General features: G+C 44.9%; 1 protein-coding gene across 1 annotated transcript in view; it reads right to left on the bottom strand.

Annotated features, from left to right (window-relative positions):
* Nucleotides 1-912: 912 nt before the first annotated feature.
* Nucleotides 913-24655, bottom strand: part of LOC141174422 (uncharacterized) — a 59251-nt gene continuing 35508 nt past the window's right edge. The window contains exons 3-8 of the mRNA XM_073659337.1: nucleotides 23885-24034; nucleotides 23603-23782; nucleotides 23396-23519; nucleotides 23218-23315; nucleotides 17664-17754; nucleotides 913-7609 (exon numbers count right to left, since the gene is read on the bottom strand). Coding sequence (XP_073515438.1) covers nucleotides 5664-7609; nucleotides 17664-17754; nucleotides 23218-23315; nucleotides 23396-23519; nucleotides 23603-23782; nucleotides 23885-23992 — 2547 coding nt within the window. The 5' untranslated portion in view covers nucleotides 23993-24034 and the 3' untranslated portion in view covers nucleotides 913-5663. The remainder of the gene's footprint in view (nucleotides 7610-17663; nucleotides 17755-23217; nucleotides 23316-23395; nucleotides 23520-23602; nucleotides 23783-23884; nucleotides 24035-24655) is intronic.

Below are 24655 nucleotides of genomic sequence, written 5' to 3'. Positions count from 1 at the left end.
GAGGAACAGGAGGAGCACTGCCAGAGCCCTGCAAAATGACCTCCAGCAGGCCACAAATGTGTATGTGTCTGCACAAACGGTTAGAAACCGACTCCATGAGGGTGGTATGAGGGCCCAAAGTCCACAGATGGGGGTTGTGCTCACAGCCCAACACCGTGCAGGACGGTTGGCATTTGCCACAGAACACCAGGATTGGAAAAGTCGCCACTGGCACCCTGTGCTCTTCACAGATGAAAGCAGGTTCACACTGAGCACGTGACAGAGTCTGGAGATGCCGTGGAGAGCGATCTGCTGCCTGCAACATCCTTCAGCATGACCGGTTTGACAGTAGGTCAGTAATGGTGTGGGGTGGCATTTCTTTGGAGGGCCGCCCAGCCTTCCATGTGCTCGCCAGAGGAAGCCTGTCATTTGGTACCGAGATGAGATCCTCACACCCCTTGTGAGACTATATGCTGGTGCGGTTGGCCCTGGATTTCTCCTAATGCTGGACAATGCCAGACCTCATGTGGCTGGAGTTTGTCAGCAGTTCCTGCAAGATGAAGGCATTGAAGCTATGGACTGGCCCGCCCGTTCCCCAGACCTGAATCCGATTGAGCACATGTGGGACATCATGTCTCGTTCCATCCACCAACGTCACGTTGCACCACAGACTGTCCAGGAGTTGGTGGATGCTTTAGTCCAGGTCTGGGAGGAGATCCCACAGGAGACCATCCGCAACCTCATCAGGAGCATGCCCAGGCATTGTAGGGAGCTCATACAGGCACGTGGAGGCCACACACAATACTGAGCCTCATTTTGACTTGTTTTAAGGACATTACATCAAAGTTGGATCAGCCTGTAGTGTGTTTTCCCCCTTTAATTTTGGGGGTGACTCCAAATCCAGTCCTCCATTGGTTAATAAATTTGATTTCCATTGATGATTTTTGTGTGATTTTGTGGTCAGCACATTCAACTTTGTACAGAACAAAGTATTCAATGAGAATATTTCATTCTTTCAGATCTAGGATGTGTTATTTGAGAGTTCCCTTTATTTTTTTGAGCAGTGTAATTGAGTCTGTGGACAGGAGTCTTTTATACAAGCAAGTATGTAAGACAGCAGTCTTTAATTCAGGCAACAAGTTGATTAGGAGCGTCTAACTTGTCTGCAGGAGCCAGAACTCATAATGGTTTGTAGGGGATCAAATACTCATTTCTCACTGCAAAATGCAAAACAAATTATTCAATTTATACAATGTGATTTTCTTGATTTTTTGGGGGGGATATTCTATCTCTCAATGTTAAAATGAATCAACCCTTAAAATTATAGACTGTTCATGTCTTTGTCAGTGGGCAAACTTACAAAAACAGCAAGGGATCAAATACTTATTTCCTTTACTGTATACCCACCAGACGATCACTGCTAACACCACAACAACCCAGGAAAAATTATTAGCTGCCACCACCAGTTTTTTTTAACTATTAAAATACAATACAGGTCGATTGGACACCAGTTTTTAAGTAGCATCTTTGGCTTTGGGGCGAAGCACGTATGCAGAGCAAAAGAAACAGAACCATTAAATTTTATATTTACTCCAAAGAGAGGCAGTGTTTATGAAAAAAATATATGAAAAATTTTACAAGGGGACAAAACAATACAGCATGTACAGTTACATAAAATAAAAGGGATTAACAGAAGAACTTACTATACCGATCGCAGAAACGATTCAGTTTACCCGAAGGAAAGCACTCCGATTTGGCCGTTCTGTGAACGTGGGCCCTTCTTACACTAAAAATTGTATCTCTCAGCACGAACCCAGATCATCATTCGGTTTGATCTCTCATGCCAAACTGGGCCCTGGCCACACACTCCCTCTGTGATGACCTCACATGGGCCAGGTTGTGGGCTGGTCTCAGCCCTTTATGGTTTTATTAAATCCATAATTTATGCGATAACTCCTCGCTGGATGATCACAAAAGTTGGTGAGTGCTGCCATATTTTTTGTTCAGATTTTATCTTTCCTTAGAGATCAAACATGACCCAGCTGCTGTCACTGTTTTGCACTGTTGAGTTACAGCTCTGCTGCTAAAAATACATGTCCCATCATAATCGGAGTTCTAGAAATTCTGCTTCTATATTTTCTTTGAGTGCCTCCATGTCCAGCAGATGTCTGGGAATGAAAGGAATGTGTAAATGTGAAGGACCATGATTGTGATAGATTCTCATTGATGCTTAATGAGATGTTTCCTATTTCTTTCAGGTTTTCTACTCTTTATCTCTATGCAAATACACATCTTCATTCAATCTCTGGCCCATATGTTAAACTGTGTCTATTCTTCACCCCTCTCTTTGTCTAGGCACAATATACAATACAACTCCATGGTCATTGTGCTACCAGGAGCTCTCTTTTGCATGGTAATTAACTTTGTTGCTTCTTGTGTACACTGTCATTTTACACAGAAGCAGCTTTTTACATTGCCATCTCCTATCCTTACTGCAAATGGGATAAGGGAGGTGGGAAGAGGGGTTTGGTGAGAAGATTTCAGACATTTTTAATATTTTCTATGACACTAATATAATGTGATTGGTCGTTCTTTAGATGAGCTAGGACTAGCATTAACGGATTGTGCAATCATTTCCTGCACTATTGATACAAAGTACAGAATTGGCTGTGGATACATATACAATGGGTATATATAGGTGGCGTGTCTGGCATGGTGGCCATTTTCTACCAATGTCCCATACCCTGATGATGCCACATTTGCGGTGAAACATGTTGGGGGGACATTTTCTTTAGTGTGTGCTTGTCCCATTCTGTGGTAAAGCTGGTGACTCCTTGGGTTTCACATAACCTACATTAAACATAGCATACCATATAAAAGAAAAATTAACAGGTTAGGGACACTATTTTAGATAAACTCTGCAGTAATTTTAATTAAGTAAAAATAAAAGTTATATTTTATGACTTACTAGTGAGGGATTCTAGTAAGGGGTTTGCCCATTTTTGTTAATATATGATATATTCCTCCAAAGTTATTTTTTTCTCCTATTTTGTGCTATGACTCTCATTCATATCCAGCCAGTGAAGGGCTTCTTTTGAATCTTGAAAAATGTGCACAGTACTTCAGGCTACCACTCTTAACTTGGCAGAGTATATAATTAAATATAGAATATACAGATCTCTCAGATGTTTTTTGATATCAAGCTCTTCGTTTCTGCCCTTCTATAGAATATCTGGAAAGATCCAGATTTTGGATCCGTTAATCGTTACATCTGGGTGATCCCTTGACTGCTGCAGGATAATATCTATGTCCTGGTAGTGTACAATTTCAGCCAGCACAAGAACTCGTTCTACAGCCTTTAGGGGGAGTTAAGCCTTCAAGCCCAATTATTAATTTCAGCGAGTTTTCAAAGAATTCAGTAGTCTAGGAGCCTTCTATTTTTCAAGCACACCAATAAGTGGTATAGTATTGAACCTAGATCCATTTTCAAGGGCATATGTTTTTGCCAGCTGTGCTGATATTTGTTGTGCTGATATTTGTTGTGCTGCAAGCCTGCTCTCATTGCTTGTATCGGCTATCTGATCCTCAATGGTGCTGACTGCCTTCCACTGTCCCTGCTGTTTTCTGCAGTTTGTGACATATACCTGCTCTCTCATCTTTAAGACCACCAAAATGTACATTCAAAGCAGATTGTAAATTCTCTATGTACCACTACCATGAAAACATCTTGTAAGTAGGTTCCTCAGGTAACTGTATGTCCCAATCGTGCAGATTAGGCCGTGGGGCAGTGAGTACTGTGCCACATGCAGTTTTGCGGTCTTTTCGATCCTCCATCAACGTGGCTGCCTCTCTCACTTCCTCATCCAACTCCTCCGCTCTGGAGCCCGTACATAGCTGCGGCTTAGCTGCTATAAGGCCACCATCACCAGCTGAGACCTGTGTTTCTGTGCAGGCAAATTGCTCCAGCCTGGCCACCACTTCCCTCCTCGTCTCCCCTGCTCAATCTGGCTCCAGATCTTGGAGCTGAAAGCTTGCTTCTCCCGCCGTCTTTCTGTAGCTTTTCCTAGTCATGTTTTCCCCCTGGAGCAAAGCACCTCCACACTCAAAGTAATCCAGTAGATGTATGGCGATTTTCAGGATGATCGTCAGGTCCTATATCGGATAAATAGCTAGATGCTTGGCCGGAGCTCCTCCATCCGCTTGTTCTCACATGCTGTCAAGGCGCTTGCCCCCTTACTTGGTCTCCAGGGTGGATACACAGGTGGATACACAAAAGTACTGCTGCTTTCTATGTGAGTGGGATAGTCGTGCAAGAGAATATCACTACAATAAAAGAGACTGGCCTCTCCAACATAAACTTCAGCACGGGAGTAACACTGTCCTGCATCCAGAATTTGTTGACCCACCTAGGCAACGGTGGTAACAAAATCTTATCAAGTTGGGCCTAATGAAGAACTTTTTAAAGGCAATGGATAAAAATGTAAAAGCATTCATGCACTTCACTGATAAATTTCCAAAGTTAAGGGAAGCAAAGATAAAAGAAGGAGTCTTTATTGGACCTCAGATTAGTAAGCTTCTTTAAGATGAGGAGTTTCTTCCTTTGTTGCAGGGCAAGGAAAAGGCTGCATGGTTAACATTTGCATTAGTGGTGACAAATTTTGGGGAAACTCAAGAGCAGAAACAGTAACAATGAAGAGGTGGTGGTAATTCTCCTAAAAAAAAGGATCTTAGCTGCAACATGTCCTTAAAGATTAATTTCTTCCATTCTAGACTCTTATCCACCAAACTGCGGAGCAGTGAGCGATGAGCACGGTGAGAGATTTAACCAATATATTGCGGTTAAGGAGAAAAGATATCAAAGAAAATAAATCCATCAATGCCTGGAGATTACTATTGGACAATTGTAAGAGATGATACGAAGCAGAAGTACAAGAAACAAACAAAAAAAAAGAGTAGTCACTGAATGAGGACTAAATTTTGTAGTGCAATTTCTTTAACTGTTTATAATTCGCAATAGTGTTTAGGACAGGTTTTAGTTATTCAAATGGTTGTTAAACTGCTTCTGAATAAATATCAGAAAATTGGCATAACAAAATATTCTGCATCTGTATATTTGCAAAAATATTAATGTTTCAAAGTACTGAAACTTTTATGCATTAATTATATGCAGCAGTAATAGGAAAAAAACTCTGATATCATAGAAACAAGAAACAACTAAACATTTTCCTTGTCCAATTTGAATTCAGGAGGTCAAAATCATTAAGAAATTACTCATTTCATAACTGAACCCAACAACTTTTGAAAATATGTAAACCAATGTTATATCATCTGAAAGGTCCTTGACCTACTGGAAGGTTCTTCAGCTGCTCATCTCAGGACGTGCAGCCTTGGTACAGGTCCCGGTACCTTCCTCTCCTGCTCTTCACCAGTTAGATAAGTGTGGGGATGGAGGAGAGAACAGTTCTCTCACTGATCAGGAAGGACACCTGTCTCATTGTTCTCTGTCACAGGAAGCTGCCTCCAGTCTAAAGGACACACTCAATGATTAGGAAGATTATTTTTTTTATATAAAAGTATGTCTTTCCAAGTAAAACATTTTCCACATTAAGAATATAAAAAGGCTCTTCCCCTGTGTGACTTCTCTAATGTTTGATAAGACTTGATTTCTCTGTAAAACATTTCCCTCATTCTGAACATGAAAATGGTTTCTCCCCTGTGTGAGTTCTCTGGTGCTTAACAAGATATGATTTCTGAGTAAAACATTTCCCACATTCTGAACATGAAAATGGCTTCTCACCTGTGTGAGTTCTTTGATGTGTAACAAGACTACATTTCCGGTTAAAACATTTCCCACATTCTGAACATGAAAAAGGCTTCTCCCCTTTGTGAGTTAGAAGATGTGTAACAAGACTTGATCTCGCCATAAAACATTTCTCACATTCTGAACATGAAAAAGGCTTCTCTCCTGTGTGAATTCTCTGATGCTTGATAAGACTGGATTTCTCTGTAAAGCATTTCCCACATTTTGAACAAGAAAATGGCTTCTCCCCTGTGTGAGTTCGAAGATGTGTAATAAGACTAAATTTCCGGTTGAAACATTTCCCACATTCTGAACATGAAAAAGGCTTCTCCCCTTTGTGAGTTAGAAGATGTGTAACAAGACTTGATCTCACCATAAAACATTTCCCACATTCTGAACAGGAAAAAGGCTTCCCAACTGTGTGGGTTTTTTGGTGTATAACAAGATATGATTTGTGGTTAAAAGATTTCCCACATTCTGAACATGAAAAAGGCTTCTCCCCTGTGTGAGTTCTTTGGTGACTAAGAAGATTTGATGTATTTGCAAAACATTTCCCACATTCTGAACAGGAAAAAGGCTTCTCTCTGTGAGTTCTCTCATGCTTAACAAGATCTGAGTTCTGGTTGAAACATTTCCCACATTCTGAACATGAAAATGGTTTCTCTCCTGTGTGAGTTCTCTGGTGCTTAACAAGAACCGATTTATGGTTAAAACATTTCCCACACTCTGAACAGGAAAAAGGCCTCTCCCCTGTGTGAGTTCTCTGGTGCTTATCAAGATCTGATTTCTGGTTAAAACATTTCCCACACTCTGAACATGAAAAAGGCATCTTCCCTGTGTGAGATCTCTGGTGTATAACAAAATTCCATTTCCGGTTAAAACCTCTCCCACATTCTGAACATGAAAATGGCTTCTCTCTTTTGTGAGTTCGAAGATGTATAACAAGAGTTGATCTCAAAGTAAAACATTTCCCACATTCTGAACAGGAAAAAGGCTTCTCCCCTGTGTGAGTTCTCTGGTGGTTAACAAGATCTGATTTCTGGTTAAAACATTTCCCACATTCTGAACATGAAAAAGGCATCTTCCCTGTGTGAGATCTCTGGTGTATAACAAGATTCCATTTCCGGTTAAAACATTTCCCACACTCGGAACATGAAAATGGCTTCTCCCCTTTGTGAGCTCGAAGATGTATAACAAGAGTTGATCTTGAAGCAAAACACTTCCCACATTCTGAGCAGGAAAAAGGCTTCTCTCCTGTGTGAGTTCTTCGGTGACTAACAAGATTTGATTTCTGGTTAAAACATTTCCCACATTCTGAACATGAAAATGGCTTCTTCCCTTTGTGAGTTTGAAGATGTCTAACAAGAGTTGATCTCAGAGTATAACATTTCCCACATTCTAAGCAGGAAAAAGGCTTCTCCCCTGTGTGAGTTCTCTGGTGACTAACAAGATTTGATTTCTTGTTAAAACATTTCCTACACTTAGAACAAGAAAATCTATTCTCGGCTGTGTGAATTTTTTGATGTTTAAAACAAGACTTTTCAAGGGGAAAACTATTTCCATATTCTGAATGTAAAAATGGCTTCTTAGCTTTAGAAGCAGTTCCTTTTTTAATGCTTATTTTGTGACTTTGATTTTCCTTAGTTGTTGCTAATGAAGCAGAAGATGGGACATGTTTCAAAGGATCAGATGACAGATCTTTGCTGTGAAGGGATGATGGTATATCTGGAGTAATGGCATTCACTTCACTTGTATCCTGTGGGATCTCAAGATCATCTGATTTGAAAATTGAAGATGTCAGTTGTCCTTCGGATCTCCTGGTACAGTCATCTGTTAAGTAAATAAAAAAGATATTTGAATAAAATATTCTTGAAATTTATACTTTTGAACATTTATACTTAAACTGTCAGTTTAAATGGCAAGTTATGTGAAAACATTGAATTATTCACCAAGACAATAACAGTTCACAGTCTAATAAAAAACTTCATAGCATGAACCAGTAAAGTATGGTGTTCAACTGTTTGTTCATTCTGCCTCACAAATATGGAATATAAATCCACCAACAATGTTATATAGGCGAAAATGATACCAATAAAAACTTCTACTCATCTCACAACAAAAGCCCTCACTCAGGTCCATCATCTGTCAATGGATAAACAAAGGTTTCCACATCAGTAGTGGCTCAAAGGCTCTTGAAAAGCAACATGGCTTCCATAAAATAATCCAGCAAAATCCGCTCTTCCAAAGTCAAACACGCTCCCTACTTAACTCAAATGGAAAGCACTACATTCTACTAAAGCTCAAAGCATAATGCCGGAAGCTGCCAGATACAGCCTTGTTCTCCTCTGGTTCAGTCCCCAGTGCTCAGCTCCCAGCTTGTCTATTTTGTTTCTTCTTGTGATCACGGCCTGTTTACCGACTACTCTTGTCTTCTGATTTTGTATTTTCTCTTTCCTCCTAGTTCTGACCTGGCAACCGTGTAGATGACCTACGGATGCAGGGCCCCCTCTAATAATAATCGCCATTCTTCCAGCGTCAGTTTGATGACAAGCAGTTCTCGATCTCCAATGGAATAATTGCTCTCCGAGGGAGAGAAGAGCTTGGAAAAGAAACCACAGGTCACCATTCGCCCGGACGAGGATTTCTGGGTGAGGATTGCTCCAGGCACCTGAGGAAGAAGCATATACCTCCAGGAAGAATTGCTTGTTACAGTCAGGACGAGGCAGCACCGGAGCAGAAGAGAAGGCTTGTTTCAAGGACACAGAGGCACTTTCCGCCTAGGACGTCTATTCCTTGGGATTAACCCCTTTGCGGGTCAGGGTAGAAATGGGAGCAGCCCGGGAAGAAAAATGAGGAATGAACAGGCGGTAATAATTTGCAAACCTTAGAAACCGCTGATTGGCCTTCAGCCCCTCAGGTCGGGGCCACTTTAAAAAGGCAGACACCTTTTCGGGATCCATCTTAAGGCCGGTCTCCGAGATTATGTATCCCAGGAAGGGAAGAGAAGTCTGCTCAAAAACGCATTTCTCAAATGTGGCATACAGACGATTCTTCCTGAGACTCTGCAATACCTGTCGAACGTCTCTCCCATGTGAGGGAACATCTGAAGAGAACACCAGGATATCGTCCAGGTACACCACCACACGTGTAGAGAAGATCTCGGAAGATGTAATTCACCAGCTCTTGAAAGACTGTGATGCGTTGCAGAGTCCGAAGGGCATCATCCGTTACTCGTAGTGGCCATCCCAAGTGTTGAATGCCAGCTTTCATTAGTCACTCTGGCGGATCCGGATAAGGTTGTATGCTCCACGGAGGGCAAGCTTAGTGAAGATCTTAGCGCCTGTGAGGTAATGAAACAACTCGGTGATGAGAGGCAGAGAATACTTGTTATTCGATTTAGTCTCCTATAGTCGATACAAGGTCGAAGTGAGCCGACCTTCTTCTTAACAAAGAAGAATCCTGCTCCAGGTGGAGTGGTGGATTTCTGGATAAATCCCCTAGCAAGATTCTCCTCAATGTATTCAGACATGGCATGGGTCTCGGCCAACGAAAGGGGGTAGATTATACCACGGGGAGGTGAGGCATCGGGAATGAGGTCTCAACCTCCTTCTTGTCAAAGACGTCAGCGTATAACCTGTAGGGTGCCGGTAAGCCAGGTAGACAAGATGGAGTGGACAGAGGTCGAGTTGGACGAACAGAAACCAGGCAGGTTTTGTGACACTCCTGACCCCAGCGGAGCACCTCGCCCAAACTATAATTCAAGACCGGCTCGTGTCTCTGTAGCCAAGGCAGTCATAGCAACAAAGGATGAGCGAGACCGGACAGCACATAGAAATGTTACACTCGGAGAAAATCTACTTGTATCTGGAGAACCACGGGCTCGGTGACGAACAGGATGGACTCAGAAAGGGGCCTCCCATCCACCGAAGAAACCGCCAACAGATCTGTAAGACGTTAGATAGGAATATGATACTGCTCCACAATGGCTTGTTGGATGAGATTCCCAGCAGCACCGGAATACAGATAAGCAGTCTCGAAAAAATGGATGTTGCTGCAGGATATCGATACTGAGAGTCAGAGTGTCAGTATTCCGGGTTTTCTAGGTAACCTTGTGAATGATTTTGCCCTTTAAGATGGAGTTTGCTGTTTTTGTATGCCCTACTTCCTGTACATTTGTTTAAAACCCGGCTCAGGTGCTGGCTTCCTTGCTGGAGTATTCTGCTTCCGTAACCCTTCAGTCTAGCTGCCTTATCCTACTATTATCTCCCAGATCTCTTGTGTATTTACCAGGTTAATCTTCACCTGTTTCTCAGCAGCAGCCCCTGGCTCTGGACATTCTCTGCCTATGTAAGCTACACTCACTGTGTTATCATTAACCTGTTGACTTTGGAATTTAACCCTTGCCTCACTCCACCCGGTAAGAACTGTGTTTCTGAACTGTGTTGTTTAACCCTTCGTTCACTCCCTCCGGTGAGGGCTGCTGGAACTATTTACTGGAATATTACTTAAATGTGAACTTGTTTCTGGACTTCCCTGAATCTACGCTACATCTAGGATTAACTTGTGAACTTGATCTTGGACTTCCCTGTGGCTACTGCATACCTGGTTCTGACTTTTACTACACCCGCAGTGTTTGTATCAAGCCACGTCACCAGTGTGTCGGACTTTCCTTTTGATCACATTTGTGTGAGGACTCCGTTGTAAGAACATTGCCGACTTTGCTATATAGGTTTCAAAGACTTAATATTGCTGGACTTATTTCATTGTATGTCACTACGGGTTATCTGTATATTGTTTTTGGGTGTTATTGCTGTTGCACAAATACAATATTTGCACTAAAGAAACCCGTCTCTGTTTGTTCATTGCCCCACGCTATCAGAATCCTCGAGTTCCTACAATAGTATTACACAGAGATGGAGAGGAAGAATTCTTGCCCAGGATGACCTCTCCAAGCGATCCTAGGCTCTGGAGTTTCCTGGTCTCTCTGGACAGGAGCGGATTACATGCTCCAAACTGCCACAACAAACTGTCCCTCAGCGCGGCGGACCTCCTGGCGAGTCTTGACTATCGTCACCTGGTCCACTTACATAGATTCTGGGGTGGATGCCGAGGCAGAGACTTGTTGCGAGACCGGTTTTTGGAATTTAGGTGAAAGGTGTAAAGGTCTTCTCTCAGAATGCTCCTTGCCCCTGATGTCAATCCGCGTGGCCAAAGACACTAGGTCATCCAGAGAGGTGGGTTTGTCATGACCGGTCAGCTCGTCTTTGATCCGCCCAGAAAGGCGTTCACAAAAGGAAGCCACCAGAGCCTTGTTATGCCAGGAGAGTTCAGACGAAAGGGTGCGGAAAAGTACACAGTACTGGCCCACTGTGAGGAACTTCCCCTGGCGTAGACGGAAGAAGTTGTTGAGGACATGAGACCGGGCTCATCGAAAACCCTCCGGAAAGCCTCAAGGAAAGCCTGGAGGTTAGACACCAGAGGGTCCTCCTCTCCCATAGGGGTTTGAGCCATGCCATGCCTCTTCTGTGAGAGGAGATATGATGAAGGCCACTTTAGCCCAATCAGAAGCAAACTGATGAGCCAGGAGCTCGAAGTGCAGCGTGCACTGATTTACGAAGCCCCGACATATAGCGGGATCACCGACAAAGCGGGGAGGAGCAGACAGTCCGGGTCCACAGCTGGGTTCAACACATCATGGAGCGAGACAGAGGGAGCGGCGCACACAGGATCAGGGCCGCGGCGGTAAAGGGGTCAGCGTCTCTGCCGGGGGAAGTAGGCAGAGACGCCGACGCTACAGGAGTTGCACCTATTTATGGTAGACCGTTGGAGCTACTTTGAGTCCTGACTAGGCATGAGCGAACATTTAAATTTTCGGTTCGGAAAAGTTCGCCTAACAAATGGATTTTCGCCGAATGTTCGTCGAACATTTCCGAATCCCATAGTAGTCAATGGGGGGACCAAAAAAATGCATAGACAACACCTAGAAAAGGGACCAAAAGCTGCCAAAACACATCAAATTAGGTGTAGACACCAGAGAAGTGCCATCAATTGACCCAGAGTACAAGTACTATAATTATTATTGCTGTGACAGTGACATTTATTCAGTTGGGCTTTACATGTCAAAAGGGGTCACCGACTGGTACAACAGTAGAGAGAACCCTGCCTGCGAGGGCACACTGTCACGGACGAGGTTTGTGGAACCACTGTGCCACAGACCCCAGAGAGCATGGAGGGCTGTGACTAAGCGAGCACCAGACTGTTCACTAGAGCCTCTAATGGGGAGGTTAGACTTGGCTCCCGATGAAAGCCAGGTGCCACTCCAGGACAGACCAACGGACGCGCAGCAGCTGGACCCAAGTAGGACAGACTAGATGGTGCAGCAGGCACACAGTCTGTATCAGGAGTGCAGCCGGCACACAGTCTGTATCAGGAGTGCAGCAAGGACTGGTACGCAACCTTACACAACTTAGACTGCAGAACAGGAAGGTTCCCCTACAGCCAACCCAATAGATGGAGACCCAATCATGATTCAACAGATTTGAAAAAATTATTGGAAGACACTAGCAATGTCTAATCAATTTCACTACAGTAGAAATAGTGTAAATGAGACCCACATCTCTTCCAGTACAGCCAACCCAGGAGATGGAAACCTAACCAGGAGTGTTCACATTGCCCTAAATGAGGGCCTAACACCACCGAAGTGGCATCAATTTCACTAGAGTATAAGTATTGCAAAGAAGACCAAAACCAGTTCCTCTACAGCCAACCCAATAGATGGAGACCCAATCATGATTCTCCACATTTACCAAAATTTGGGCCTAAAACCTGCAGCAGCAGCAGCCTTTAGGAAGAGCAGGCACAGAAGCCATATCACAGACTGCAATTTCAAGAGATCAATGCAGCCCACTCAAAACGACAACATCGCCTACTCTGTACAGTCTGCAATTGGGGTGCAAAAGTCCTTGGAGATCCATGATTTGTTCATCTTGATGAAAGTTAGGCGGTCTACATTTTCAGGGGACAGCCGGGTGCGCTGATCCATTAAGATACTACCAGCAGCGCTGAAGACACGTTCAGAGAGAACACTGGCTGCCGGGCATGATAAAACCTCCAAGGCGTGAGAGGCGAGCTCAGGCCATTCATCCATTTTTGAAGACCAAAATGTAAAAGGGTCAAAATCCTCCCTGATGGTATTCATATTAAGCTCTAGATACTCCTCCACCATTCTCTCCAGTCGTTCACCACGTGTCAGACTTGTACTCTTGTGCTGGTGCACGAGCTGGTGCAAAAAATGTGTGAAAGGACTGCCAGAAATTGCTTCTGCCACTTACTCTGCTACTAATGTTTTGGCGTTGACGAACTGACATGCCGGAGGTTGAAAGACTACAGCTGCGATGCACACTGTGTGCCTCACTGCTTTCTTGGGGAAAACCTCTATTAAGGTTGCTTAAAAGCTTGTTTTGATACTCCAACATAAGCGGGTCCCTTTCCAGGGCATGAAACAACTGGCAAAATTGACTCTTAGAAAGTGGATCTAACAGAGTGGCAACCCAGTAGTCAGCATTATTTCGAATCCTAACTATACGGGGATCATGTTGCAGTAAGTGCATCAAGAAGGCACTGATATGTCGGGCTCTTCCAGGAGGTCCAAAGTCAGGCTGTATTGTGGGCTGCCTAACACTGATGCTTGTTTCCTCTGTCCCCTCCAGCCACGTTCAAACGAGAGGGGATGATTATCCTCTTCATCCTCTGACAGCTGCTCGCCCATCACCTCTTCCACCTCCATTAGTTCCTCGGCTCTTGCATCTTCACTAACAGTTTGCCTAGTATCACCAAACCCCCTCGATCGCTTTAATCCACCGTCACTTGGCATCCGCCTGTGTGACGACAGTCTGGAAATTTGAGACACTGGTATCCCTTCCGCATCCTCCTCTTCTTCTGGGACCACCACCTCCTGAAGCAGGTTATTTAAAGTTTGCTCCAGCATGTACATGACCGGACCAGTTTAGTAGCCATTTCAAAACTATGCAGAAGGGTGCAGAGGTCCTTAATCTGTTTTCACTCCGTAAAAGTAATATGCCCCAAGTCTGTACTGTGTTGCCCCAAGCTATAAGTCATGACATACTGCGCCAGAGCTCGTTGCTGCCGGCAGAGTCGCTGCAGCATGTGCAGAGTGGAATTCCACTGCGTCGGCACATCGCAGATCTACCTGTTAACTGGCACAGACAAAGATCTCTGTATCGATGCAAATCGATGACATGAGGGGTGCGAAAGGCGGAAATGAGCACACAGCTTCCGTACTTTGTGAAGCAGCTCATCCAGTCCAGGATATTGGCGGAGAAATCGCTGTACTACCAGGTTGAGGACGTGAGCCATGCAAGGCACGTGTGCGAGCTTGCCTCGGCATTGGGCCGCTAACAGGTTCGCACCGTTATAGCACATGGCCTTCCTTGGCTCTAGGTTCAGCGGAGACAGCCATTGCTCAAACTGAGCCTGGAGAGCTGCCCACAAATGTTCACCTGTATGAGTGCGATCTCCAAGGCATATTATTTGAAGACTGCCTGATTACGGTGAGCCCTGACTGCACAGTACGGAGGTGGTGTGTATTCTCTCCGCACCTTTGGAACGCGTGTCTGGTTAAGGCAGAGGTTGAGTGCGCAGGTGGAGGCCCTAGAGGAGGTGGAGGACGCAGAAGCAGCAGAGGAAGTGGGAAATACAGAGGTTTCTTCTGCAAGCCTTGTAGATTCCAAGATTTGTGGAGCAGTCCCTTCTCCGCTTGCCCCCACAGCCACCAGAGTCACCCAGTGCCCAGTTAGTGAGATGTAACGCCCTTGGCCATGCTTACTCGTCCAGGTGGCTGTGGTGAAATGCACCCTGGCACACGTAGATTTAGACAAGGAACGGGTGATGTTGTCTGCGACATGCTGGTGTAGCGCAGGCACAGCTTTCTTAGAGAAGTAAAGGCGACTGGGCAACTGGTACTGGGAACTGCGACGGCCATCAGTTTTTGGAAACAGTCTGTATCTACCAGTCGGAAAGACAGCATTTCCGTGGCCAACAGATTGGAGATGGTGGAGTTCAACCTCTTAGCTTTGTTATGCATAGGATGAAACAATCTTTTACGTGATCACAACTGTGGGACTGAAGGCTGGCTAAGGTGCTGAGAGAGGGCGGAGTATGGTGAACAGGAATCCAAGCTAAAAAGTTTTGGGCATAGGTGCAAATGCTTTCCTCCCCTTGACTCTGTCTGTTTGGAGCACACTTCTGATGCCCATGGTGTAGAATGGGTGAAGAGTTCTACAGACTCACCCATCTGTGGTTCGCTACAGTCAGTTGGGCAGTTGGCCAGTTGTGACGCGGGGAAAAGCATGGGTGGCAGGTGCCACCTCTGTGGACTGTACTGCGTGTGATGTTGAGGTGGAAGAAGAAGAGGAGAGGCCACTGGAAGCAGAGCTTGGCATCCACTGGAGCACCTGCTCTTTCTGGGCCTTATCAACAAGGCGTATCGTTGTGCGGCTGCCAAAGAAAGGGAGTGCAGTAGGCTGTCCACTAACATAAGTTTGTCAGTTGTCTTTGGATAGGATCTGCTTGTGCTGGTTCACTAGTGCTTTCACTAACATTACCACGTACCCCATCTACACCTTGAGCACCAAGCCTATTCCCCCTTCCACCACGCTCTCTCTTTTTCCCACTCATGTTGGTCAGATACAGTGGTAGGAGCACGCAATTAACTAGAGAAAAATATGTTTTTTTCCTGTGCAATAGCTCAGCACACGCCTGAATTTCAGCGACACTAAATGACAAGGTAAGATATGGCCTGCCGTATAATGTTACTAACAGACAAAAGAAATTTGTTAGTGTGCATGATGCCGATAAAACCTACGAGATATTCTCCAAACAATTTCAAACTGAGATGTCCCCTGCTGTATTACTTTAGGAACAGAAGAAATAATTTTTTGAATGTGGATGAGGCCAGTATGACATAGAATATATGCTCCAAAATTCAGACTCCGATCTAGCCAGCTGTATCACTTTACTCAGAGCAAAAAATATTTTGGTTTACTCTGCATAAGCTCTGCGTCCAGGTGACTATGATCGCCATTGACGTAGTAGCTGGCTTTTAGCACTGTATGACTTTTGGCACAGGAAAAAATATTTTTTGGACTGGGCATAGCAAGAGAAAAAATTTATTTTTTTTACTCTGAAACCACCTGAAGTTCAACTCCACTAAAATAGTATTTGACACAAAAAAAAAAAACTTTAGTGCACACGGCTTTCAATATCACAATAAAAAAAAAACAGATTTTGTGCTCTGCAATAAGAAACTCTGCAGAGCACAATTTCAACCCCACTAAATGAAAAGGTGCACTGCGCTTAGCAAGTGCAAAAAAAGATTCAAGGTATACTGAGACATGGAGCTCTATACCAGCGGTGCACAGCACTATTGTATGGCATGGGCCCCCTGTTTCTGTCAGAATCTCAGTACTTGCACAAGAACACCAAAAATGTGCTGCACCAGCGGTTGCAGAGGTACACAGGCCAGGAATTATCAATACTCTCTGACTACTACACAAGCGCCCATCTATCTAGCCAATATCTCTCATTACGCAGGAGAACACGGAGCTGCATCTGTCTCCAGCAGTGACATGGATATAATGGTGCTGAGGGAACATGGGCGTTTTTTATATTGAGAGGACAGGCGATTTCTGCTGCCAATTGCAGAAGCCCTTATGTATGGACAGTGTAGATGCTTCCTGCGCTATGATTGGCTGGCCGCGCTTTCCTCAGTTAAAGTTTCCGCCCACATGAAAAAAAACAAAAAACAGTGCGTCGCTGATCTGACCTGTTCTAAGCTCTCCACAGCCCCCACACTCACCTGGCACATGTCACCGCTCATCATACACTTGTACTATGCTAACAAAATTGTTCAAAACGTCGTGGTTGCCCTGTATTCACAGTCCCGCACAAATTCAAACTTTTCCGATTTTAAGAAAATTTGCTTGCCTTTGCGATCACGAATCCGAATGTGCTATATTCGTGCCGAATTTGAAACTTTCGAACATTCGCCGAACAAAAGTCGCTCAACACTAGTCCTGACCAGAAGAGTAGAGAAAATATTAGTGCTCCCCATTCCAAGAGAGATTGTATCTGAATTCCTTAGGATTGATAATATAATATATTACATGGAATGAATCCATGAAACCAGGGCTCGAGCCATGCCAATACATCTACTATAGGCATTAATAAATGTATATTACAGCCATCAGCCACACACAGCTTAGAGATATATCATGGCACAGGTGTAATGTTTTTTGTATAGTTTATCGCAATCCTGTTTGAAATTATTTGGTTTAAAAAGAAATCGAAAAGTCAGGATAAAGGGAAACTGTTGTTATTGTACAGAAATTCACACGGCCCTCACTGCATGTTTAATGTTGTCGATCATAAAAGCGAAGTAGAGAACGGAGAGAAGGCAGATACATCTAATAAGATATCAGGGTTCTAGGAAACTAACAGCATCATTACCCTCCACTTTCTCTTACAGGCCCATCATAATATTTTTCTTCAAGTGATTTTCTAACTTGTCAGCACATTCTGCGTATACTGTCATTTGGATTTGTAGTTTACAGATCTGGGCAGGAAAGTGTCAGGATCTTCTAATTTCAGTTGGTAGGTGGATCTTCCAGGTTGTAAGTTCTATAGAAAAGGGGTTTCAATACCCAAAGTAATTTGAACAGTAATTTGTGAAGGAGAATGTTGTGGTCTAGATGCAAAATGGTGATCACACGATTGTGATATCGCCGGGCTACACAAACGATAAAGCAGCCACAGCCGGTGATTGAGGAGAATCTGTGACTTACTGCATTTAGTGGTTACTACTCACCTGGGTAGTCATATGTAGGAATCTCCTCTTTACACTGCTCATCACTCCTCACATATGTCTCTGTGGTATTAATATGGAGCAGATCTTCACCCTGAAACAAATATTGAACAAGTCACATCTATAATAAGTAGTGATGAGCGAACGTGCTCGCCACCGTTCGGTGCTCGACAAGCTCGGCGAGTATTTCTGGGTTGCTCGGGGAGGGGGGGGGGGGGACTCAGGTCCGCTCCCTGCATGTTTGGTGCTCTTTAGAGAGCCAATGAACATGCAGGGATTGCTTGCCACGCACTGTAATGCCGTAGCCATGTTGGTTGAGGGCATTACAGTGATTGGCTGGCCGCACAGCGTCATCAGGTTTATATAAGACCATGCGCCGCTATGTTCGTCACAGTCTACCCTGGAACCAGGCAGAGTAGGGAGAGCAATGCTGATTCAGGTAGAGATTTGCTTGTTTATAGTTAATACATGTATTTCACAACATACATATATATATCCATCTGAACTAACAGTCCTTCTGAGGACTAATCCAGCTGCATATATTCAGTGGTGAAAGCAGGAGTTAGGCAGGCAGGCAGTGTATGTGGCAGACTGCAGTGCATGATACAGCACAAGAGGGTCCATTAAACGTTCTGTCTGCTGCTGCTGTTCATATAGATATTTGTAGACATAATCCCAGATATCAGGGGCAAGGGCAATTTTTTTTATCTTAATCCTGGTTATTTGCTTAAAAAGCAATACAGAGTACAACATTTTTCTGCTCCATTTGCTTGATAACATTGCAAGATACAGCCAGATCTTTTCCATATTACAGCTATATAAATCCAGAAATTTGAACTGAATGTGGAAAATATTGGTCTCCTTTTCCATTTCGTTGCAGTGTGTCCGTCAAACTATTTACACTAGGTCTCTGTAAAGAATAGTATTAGTAAACTACAGGCCTCCTATTTAAAACCGTGGTTCTCTGTCAGACGTATCACATATAACTGCACTCCAAAATCAGCCATTTCTCGTGAAAATGGAAAATATTGTCCTCCATTTAAAACGGGCAAGGTGCGTGGCAAGGGACAGGGAAGTGGACGTCTTCGACAGGGTCATGTCTCAGTAGCCGTGAGTCTGGACCGCATATTCCTCACCCTGATCTTCTTTCCTTCCACCATGCTGAGTGCCCAGAGACAACTGTTCCCACACTTGGACACTCCAAAGAGCTGTTCACTTTTCCATTTGTAGATTCGGGACTCTCGCCCGACCAGCTTCAAGAGAAGAGCACGTGTAGCGATGCCCAAATATTTGAGCAGCCACAGTCACACAAAGGCAACAGTGGGAAAGTGCAAAAACTGTTGCAAAAGGTGGATGATGAGGAGACACAATGGCCAGAAATTCAGGAGGAGGACCAGGGTGAGAAAATGGAAGATGAGGTGGTGGATGAAATAATAACTGACAAGGTGACATGCAGAGCAAGGACAGCAGCACACAGGGGGAGGGAGGCGTAGCACCACAACAGGCAGGAAGAAACAGTGTGATGGCCACAGACAAAAGGCGGGAAAGCGCTACTCGTAATGCCAACACAACGGAAGTTGCCAGTACAACTGTTAGGTCTTCCCAAGTCTGGTTGTTTTTAAAAGACTCTGCAGATAAACCCAAAAGGCCATTTGCACCACCGGCTCAGCAGGATCAGCAGGGGTAGCAAAACTACCAGCCTGACCACCACCAGCATGATCAGGCACATGGCAACAAATCACCCGACTAAGTGAGCCGAACCCCAGGGTCCAGAAACAGTGTCTGCGAGTCACACCACTGCTTGTTCCGCTGTTGTTCGTGCACGCCAATCCCCTGTCCATGGCGCATGCGAAGATGCCTCCCGCCCTGCACGTGTTGTTGCTCACGCTCAACTAGCTCGTCTACGTTCTTGTGCCAGCTCAGCGTTCAGTTGTCCCCACTCCAATCCTTGGAATGCAAGGGCAAATAAGCAGCCAAAGCCCCACAGGCCACACTACTAAATTCACACATTTCGCGAATGCTTGCGCTCAAAATGTTGCCTTTTAGGCTCGTGGAGACGGAAGCTTTCCGTAACCTGATGGCGGCGGCCCTCCCTTGGTACTTGGTCCCCAGCCACCACTATTTCTCCCGGTGTGCCATCCTCGCATTACACGAGCACGTGTCCCACAACATTAGCCGTGCCCTCAACAACGCAGTTACTGGGAAAGTCCACCTAACCACGGACACGAGGACAAGTGCTCGTGGGCAGGGACGGTACATTTCCCTGATGGCACATTGGGTTAATATAGTGGAAGCCGGGACCCAGGAGGACCTTGGGATGGAACACGTCCTCCCGACACCGAGGATTGTGAGCCTTGGGTCAATCAGGGTTGCCCCCACATTCTACAGCTCCTGCACCTCCTCCTCTTCTGCCTCCATCTCCGAAATAACCACATAAGTCACAAGCTGGAAGCACTGCAGCACAGCCACGGCCAAGCGGAAACAGGCTGTGCTTGAGCAAATATGCTTAGGTGACAAACCGCACAACGCGGAAGAGTTGTGGACAGGTCTGAAAGAGCAGGCAGATCTGTGGCGGACACCGCTGACCCTACAGCCAGGCATGGTCGTGTGTGCCAATGGCTGAAACCTGGAGGTGGCTCTGAAGCGAGATGATCTCACTCACGTCCCATGCCTGGCCCATGTGCTTAACCTCGTGGTTCAGCGGTTTCTCAAAACCTACCCGGATCTGCTTTTCAAAGTACACCGCCTTTGTGCCCATTTTAGAAAGTCAGCTACAGCTTCCGCTGCCCTTGCTGTGCGTCAGCAGTTTTGCAGCTTCCAGCTCACCGACTGCTGTGCGATGTCCCCATGCGTTGGAACTGTACATTGCAGATGGTGTAAAGGATTTATGAGCAGAAGAGGGCAGTTGTTGACTACCAGCATTAAAGAAGTTGTCCAGTACTTTATATTACCCCACCCCCCCAATGTATTCCCCCGGGGCCCCTAAGGATTTTTGTAATTAGCTTACGTTACAGATACTGCCTATGAGCGGCGCTATCCTTAGACGCTCCCAGGCATCACGTGACCCCGCGCTGACGTCACGACAAGTGAGGCGTGACTCAGCGCTGGGGTCCCCGCGGTGGCTGCTGGGTTGTGGGCGGGGTTACCACCTGTGTCACACTCAGCATCCACCGCACAATTTCCCAATGAATGGGGAGAGGCAGATGCGGTGGATGCCGGGTGTGACGCGTGGGGTGGGGTAACCCCGCCCACAGCCTCGCATCCACCGTGGAAAGCAGAAGACAGAGACTTCCGGTTGCTGCCAGCACTTGTCGTGACGTCAGCGGATGTCAGCGCCGGCTGCAGCCGGGGGTCACGTGATGCCTGTGAGCGGCCAGTGATAGCGCCGCTCACAGCCAGTATCTGCAACGTAAGCGAATTACAAAAATCCTTATGGGCCCTGGGGGAATACATTAGGGGGAAATATAAAGTACTGGACAACCCCTTTAAGAAGGCCGTCGGTATTCAGGTCAGACTCCACACATAAGACCTCAGGAGTAGACATGGATGTCAGACATCTGTACCATCCTCCAAAACTTTGAGGACTCCACCAAGATGGTGAGCGGCGATGACGCCATAATTAGCATCACCATCGTGGTTTTCTGTCTTCTAAAACGCTGTCTGCTCGCAATTAAAGAGGATACATTGTAGACTGAGCACGATAAGATAGAGCAAGGAACCCTACAGGGTGATTCCACACAGCCCAGCCTCATCTCATCCTAACGTGGATTGGGTGACAATGAGGAAGAGGAGGAAGAACAGGAGCTAGTTTCCTATGCTATAGACGGTACTACCTGCACAACTATCATACAGTCTGTTCAGGGTGGATGGCCAGAGGACAGGGAGGAGGAGGAGGATGAGAGCATGGTCAGTCGTCCTATTGGTGAGGACACGGAATTCTTGCCGGTTAGCAGTCTGGCACACATGGCTGAGTTTGTTATGCTGCCTTTCCCATGACCCTCATGTTGCCCAAATTTTGGGTGACAGTCATTACTGGTTGGTGACACTTCTAGACCCATGCTACAAGGAGAACTTTCTGTCTCTTATTCTCGCACAGTACAGGCCTAATAAAATGGGGCAGTACCAGAAGACCCTTGTTGCGGAATTCTTAAAAAAATTCCCGTCTGAAAAAGCTGGCAGCAGATGTCACAGTTCGTTGAACAACCAAGGAGTACAGCCGAGAGATATACAAATCCAATCCAGCAGAGTCAGAGGAACACGGTCAAAGTTCTGGGACAGTTTTCTCAGATCCTTCCATCACACAGGCCTTTATGCACGGGGTACTCTCACAAGGAGGGACAAGTTTCAGAAGATGCTGAAGGAGTACCTTTCCGACCGCTCCAACGTCCTCCGTTGGGCATTACCACTATAGGTGACCCACTCCTTTTACTGAGACCCTCCTCTATGTCTCTTCAAAGGGGTATTGGGGTGCGTCCAAATTTTTGGCAGCCATTGGAGTCACTGCATATGCAATAACAGTATAGGAGACCCACTCATTAATAATGGGAACAACAAAGCATAGCCGACTACTGACCCTTTAAAAATAGTAAGGGCCGCCTGATGGCCCTATAAAAATACTGTTTGTGACTTTCAGAGTCCCTCCTTCATAAATGAAACAGGATGTCTCACACACCACATGGCCAAATAAGGTTGTAAAATGTTAAAATGATTTTTCCCGGTGAATGCATTTTTCACTGTTGAAAGCAATGAAAAAGTGCAAAAACGTATCAAAAACGCTATGCGTGAACATTGCCCAAGGAGTGGAGGAGCATTTTTGTTTTTGTATATTTATTTTGCCCTATATACAAGTCATTACCCTAGAAAGGATGTTACTTAACATATTTCCCAGGAAAATCCATTTTTGTTTCGTTTTTGTATGTTTTATTGTGAATCTGTAAAAGTGGCGTAATACCTCTGACAACATTGTTGACAGCAGTGACCCGGGAGTTAGAGAGGCTTCCAGGGGTCTTCCCCATGCTGTTCCCATGTCATTTGAGCACTGATCCTATCAATTTGGACAATTTTTAGGCCCTCTGCAGACCGCCTGGAGGTGTGGGGGGGGGGGGGGGAGAAAAATGCTCGCGTTTCCCATAGACTTACATTGGGCTAGTTACTCGGATCGCACACTCGAGCATTCCAATTTGCTCGACCTGACCCGGGTATGCAATGAGTCCAACGGCTGCCAAAATTTAGGAAAAACCCTACTAAATTTAAAGACACATACAGCTAGGCTACAATAACGACATGTTCCAATTAGAAAGGTGAGGGCCTGCTATACAGTTATAGGGTATGCAGTGAGTCCAACAGCTGCCAAAATTTAGGAAAAACCCTACGAGTACCCAAGCATTTTAGTGCTTGCTCATCACTAATAATCAATTCTAATCCTGCTATTTCCACATTTCTCATTACACAAGTATAAACCATATAATTCAGGTGGATAAAACAAGACTGAACAAAAGACCTTCACAGCCATCTACACATTGCAGGGGAGATCTCATGACACCTTCTCTCCATCTACCTGATGCTCCTGAGGAATCTTGGGATCTTTCTGTTTACAGTCCTGTGGAAGAATAAGACGAGGACATCTCTCTGGCATTGTCCTCTTACTGGATGGATCTGGAGTAAACACATATAGGGACTGAATTAATTCTTTACATACAGATACTAGGCCGTGTGTATTTAGTCTGGTCTCTTACCTGGTGATGTGAGTGGCTGGGGAACCCCCATCCTGACGTCCTTGTACACATCTTTGTGTCCTTCTAAATACTCCCACTCCTCCATGGAGAAGTAGACGGCGACATCCTGACACCTTATAGGAACCTGTCACACACAATGATACCGTCATGCCCTCGATCCCTTCATAGCGTTACTGTATAAAGTCCCAGCATTCCCAGGAGTGTCACCTCTCTAGTCAGCAGCTCAATCATCTTGTAGGTGAGTTCTAGGATCTTCTGGCCATTGATGTCCTCATGTATCAGGAAATGAGGTGGAGGCCCCATGATTGGGCTCAGGGGTCTTCCCCATCCCTTAGATACAGGGTCCTGACAGTGTTCACTAGAGGTCTTCTTCACTACTGTGTAATCCTGGTTATGGAGAGACACATTAATAAACCTCACCTCTCCAGTTCTGTCCATCTGTTATTCCCAGAGATAAGAATGATGTAATGTGACATCAGAATCTCTCACCTCTCCAGTAATCCGGAAGATGATCTCTAGGGTGAGATGTAATATCCTCTCCGCCATCATGTCTCTGTCCATATCCATCTTTGATGGGTAAATCTGGAAAATTCTCATATATAGAAGATCTTCACTGTTAGGATCCTATATTGCAGAGACCTGAATAAGAAGATGAACAGATGTAACATCATAAAAATCCAGTGTAATAAATACAATCACTGGAGATATTAAGGTAAACATATGAGGAGATTTATTATTTGACAGTATTTAGTTTTCATCTTTAAGTCTAGTAATAAAACCTATATATTTTAGGCCACAGACAACAAGCAGTTTCTTTCTTGCAGTCCGCAACTGAAAATGTTTTTCATAAACTCATCTTCCTTATTGCTAATTCTCATCTCATTTACAGACACTGAAAATGACATTAGCAATACTGCAGGAGATATTCATTATACGTGACATGAGAAATAACTACTCCATGATGAGGACGACCTTCTACTACGGCTCTAGAAACATATTTGGCCAGAGTCCGTCACTGACTACATCACCACCGGCTGTCTACATGTTTCCCATCTTCTCCGGACTGTCATCTTCTATCACGTTACATCTCAGGTTTGATTCACACACAGAAGTTTGAGGCATTTATGAAAGCTTGTTTGTAAGAACACGAAGACAGGAGTTATTTGATACCAAAGTCTCCATGTACAGTGTTTCATGGAGTTTATTTCTGGCCTTAAGCTATCCTATATTACAAGAAAAACTCCAGAATAAAAGCAGATA

The sequence above is a fragment of the Phyllobates terribilis genome, unplaced genomic scaffold, assembly GCF_046119375.1.
Source record: "Phyllobates terribilis strain yellow unplaced genomic scaffold, ASM4611937v1 Scaffold_13__5_contigs__length_258822181, whole genome shotgun sequence".
NCBI classification, from domain to species: Eukaryota; Metazoa; Chordata; class Amphibia; order Anura; family Dendrobatidae; genus Phyllobates; species Phyllobates terribilis.
This window is presented reverse-complemented; position numbering and strand designations above follow the sequence as displayed.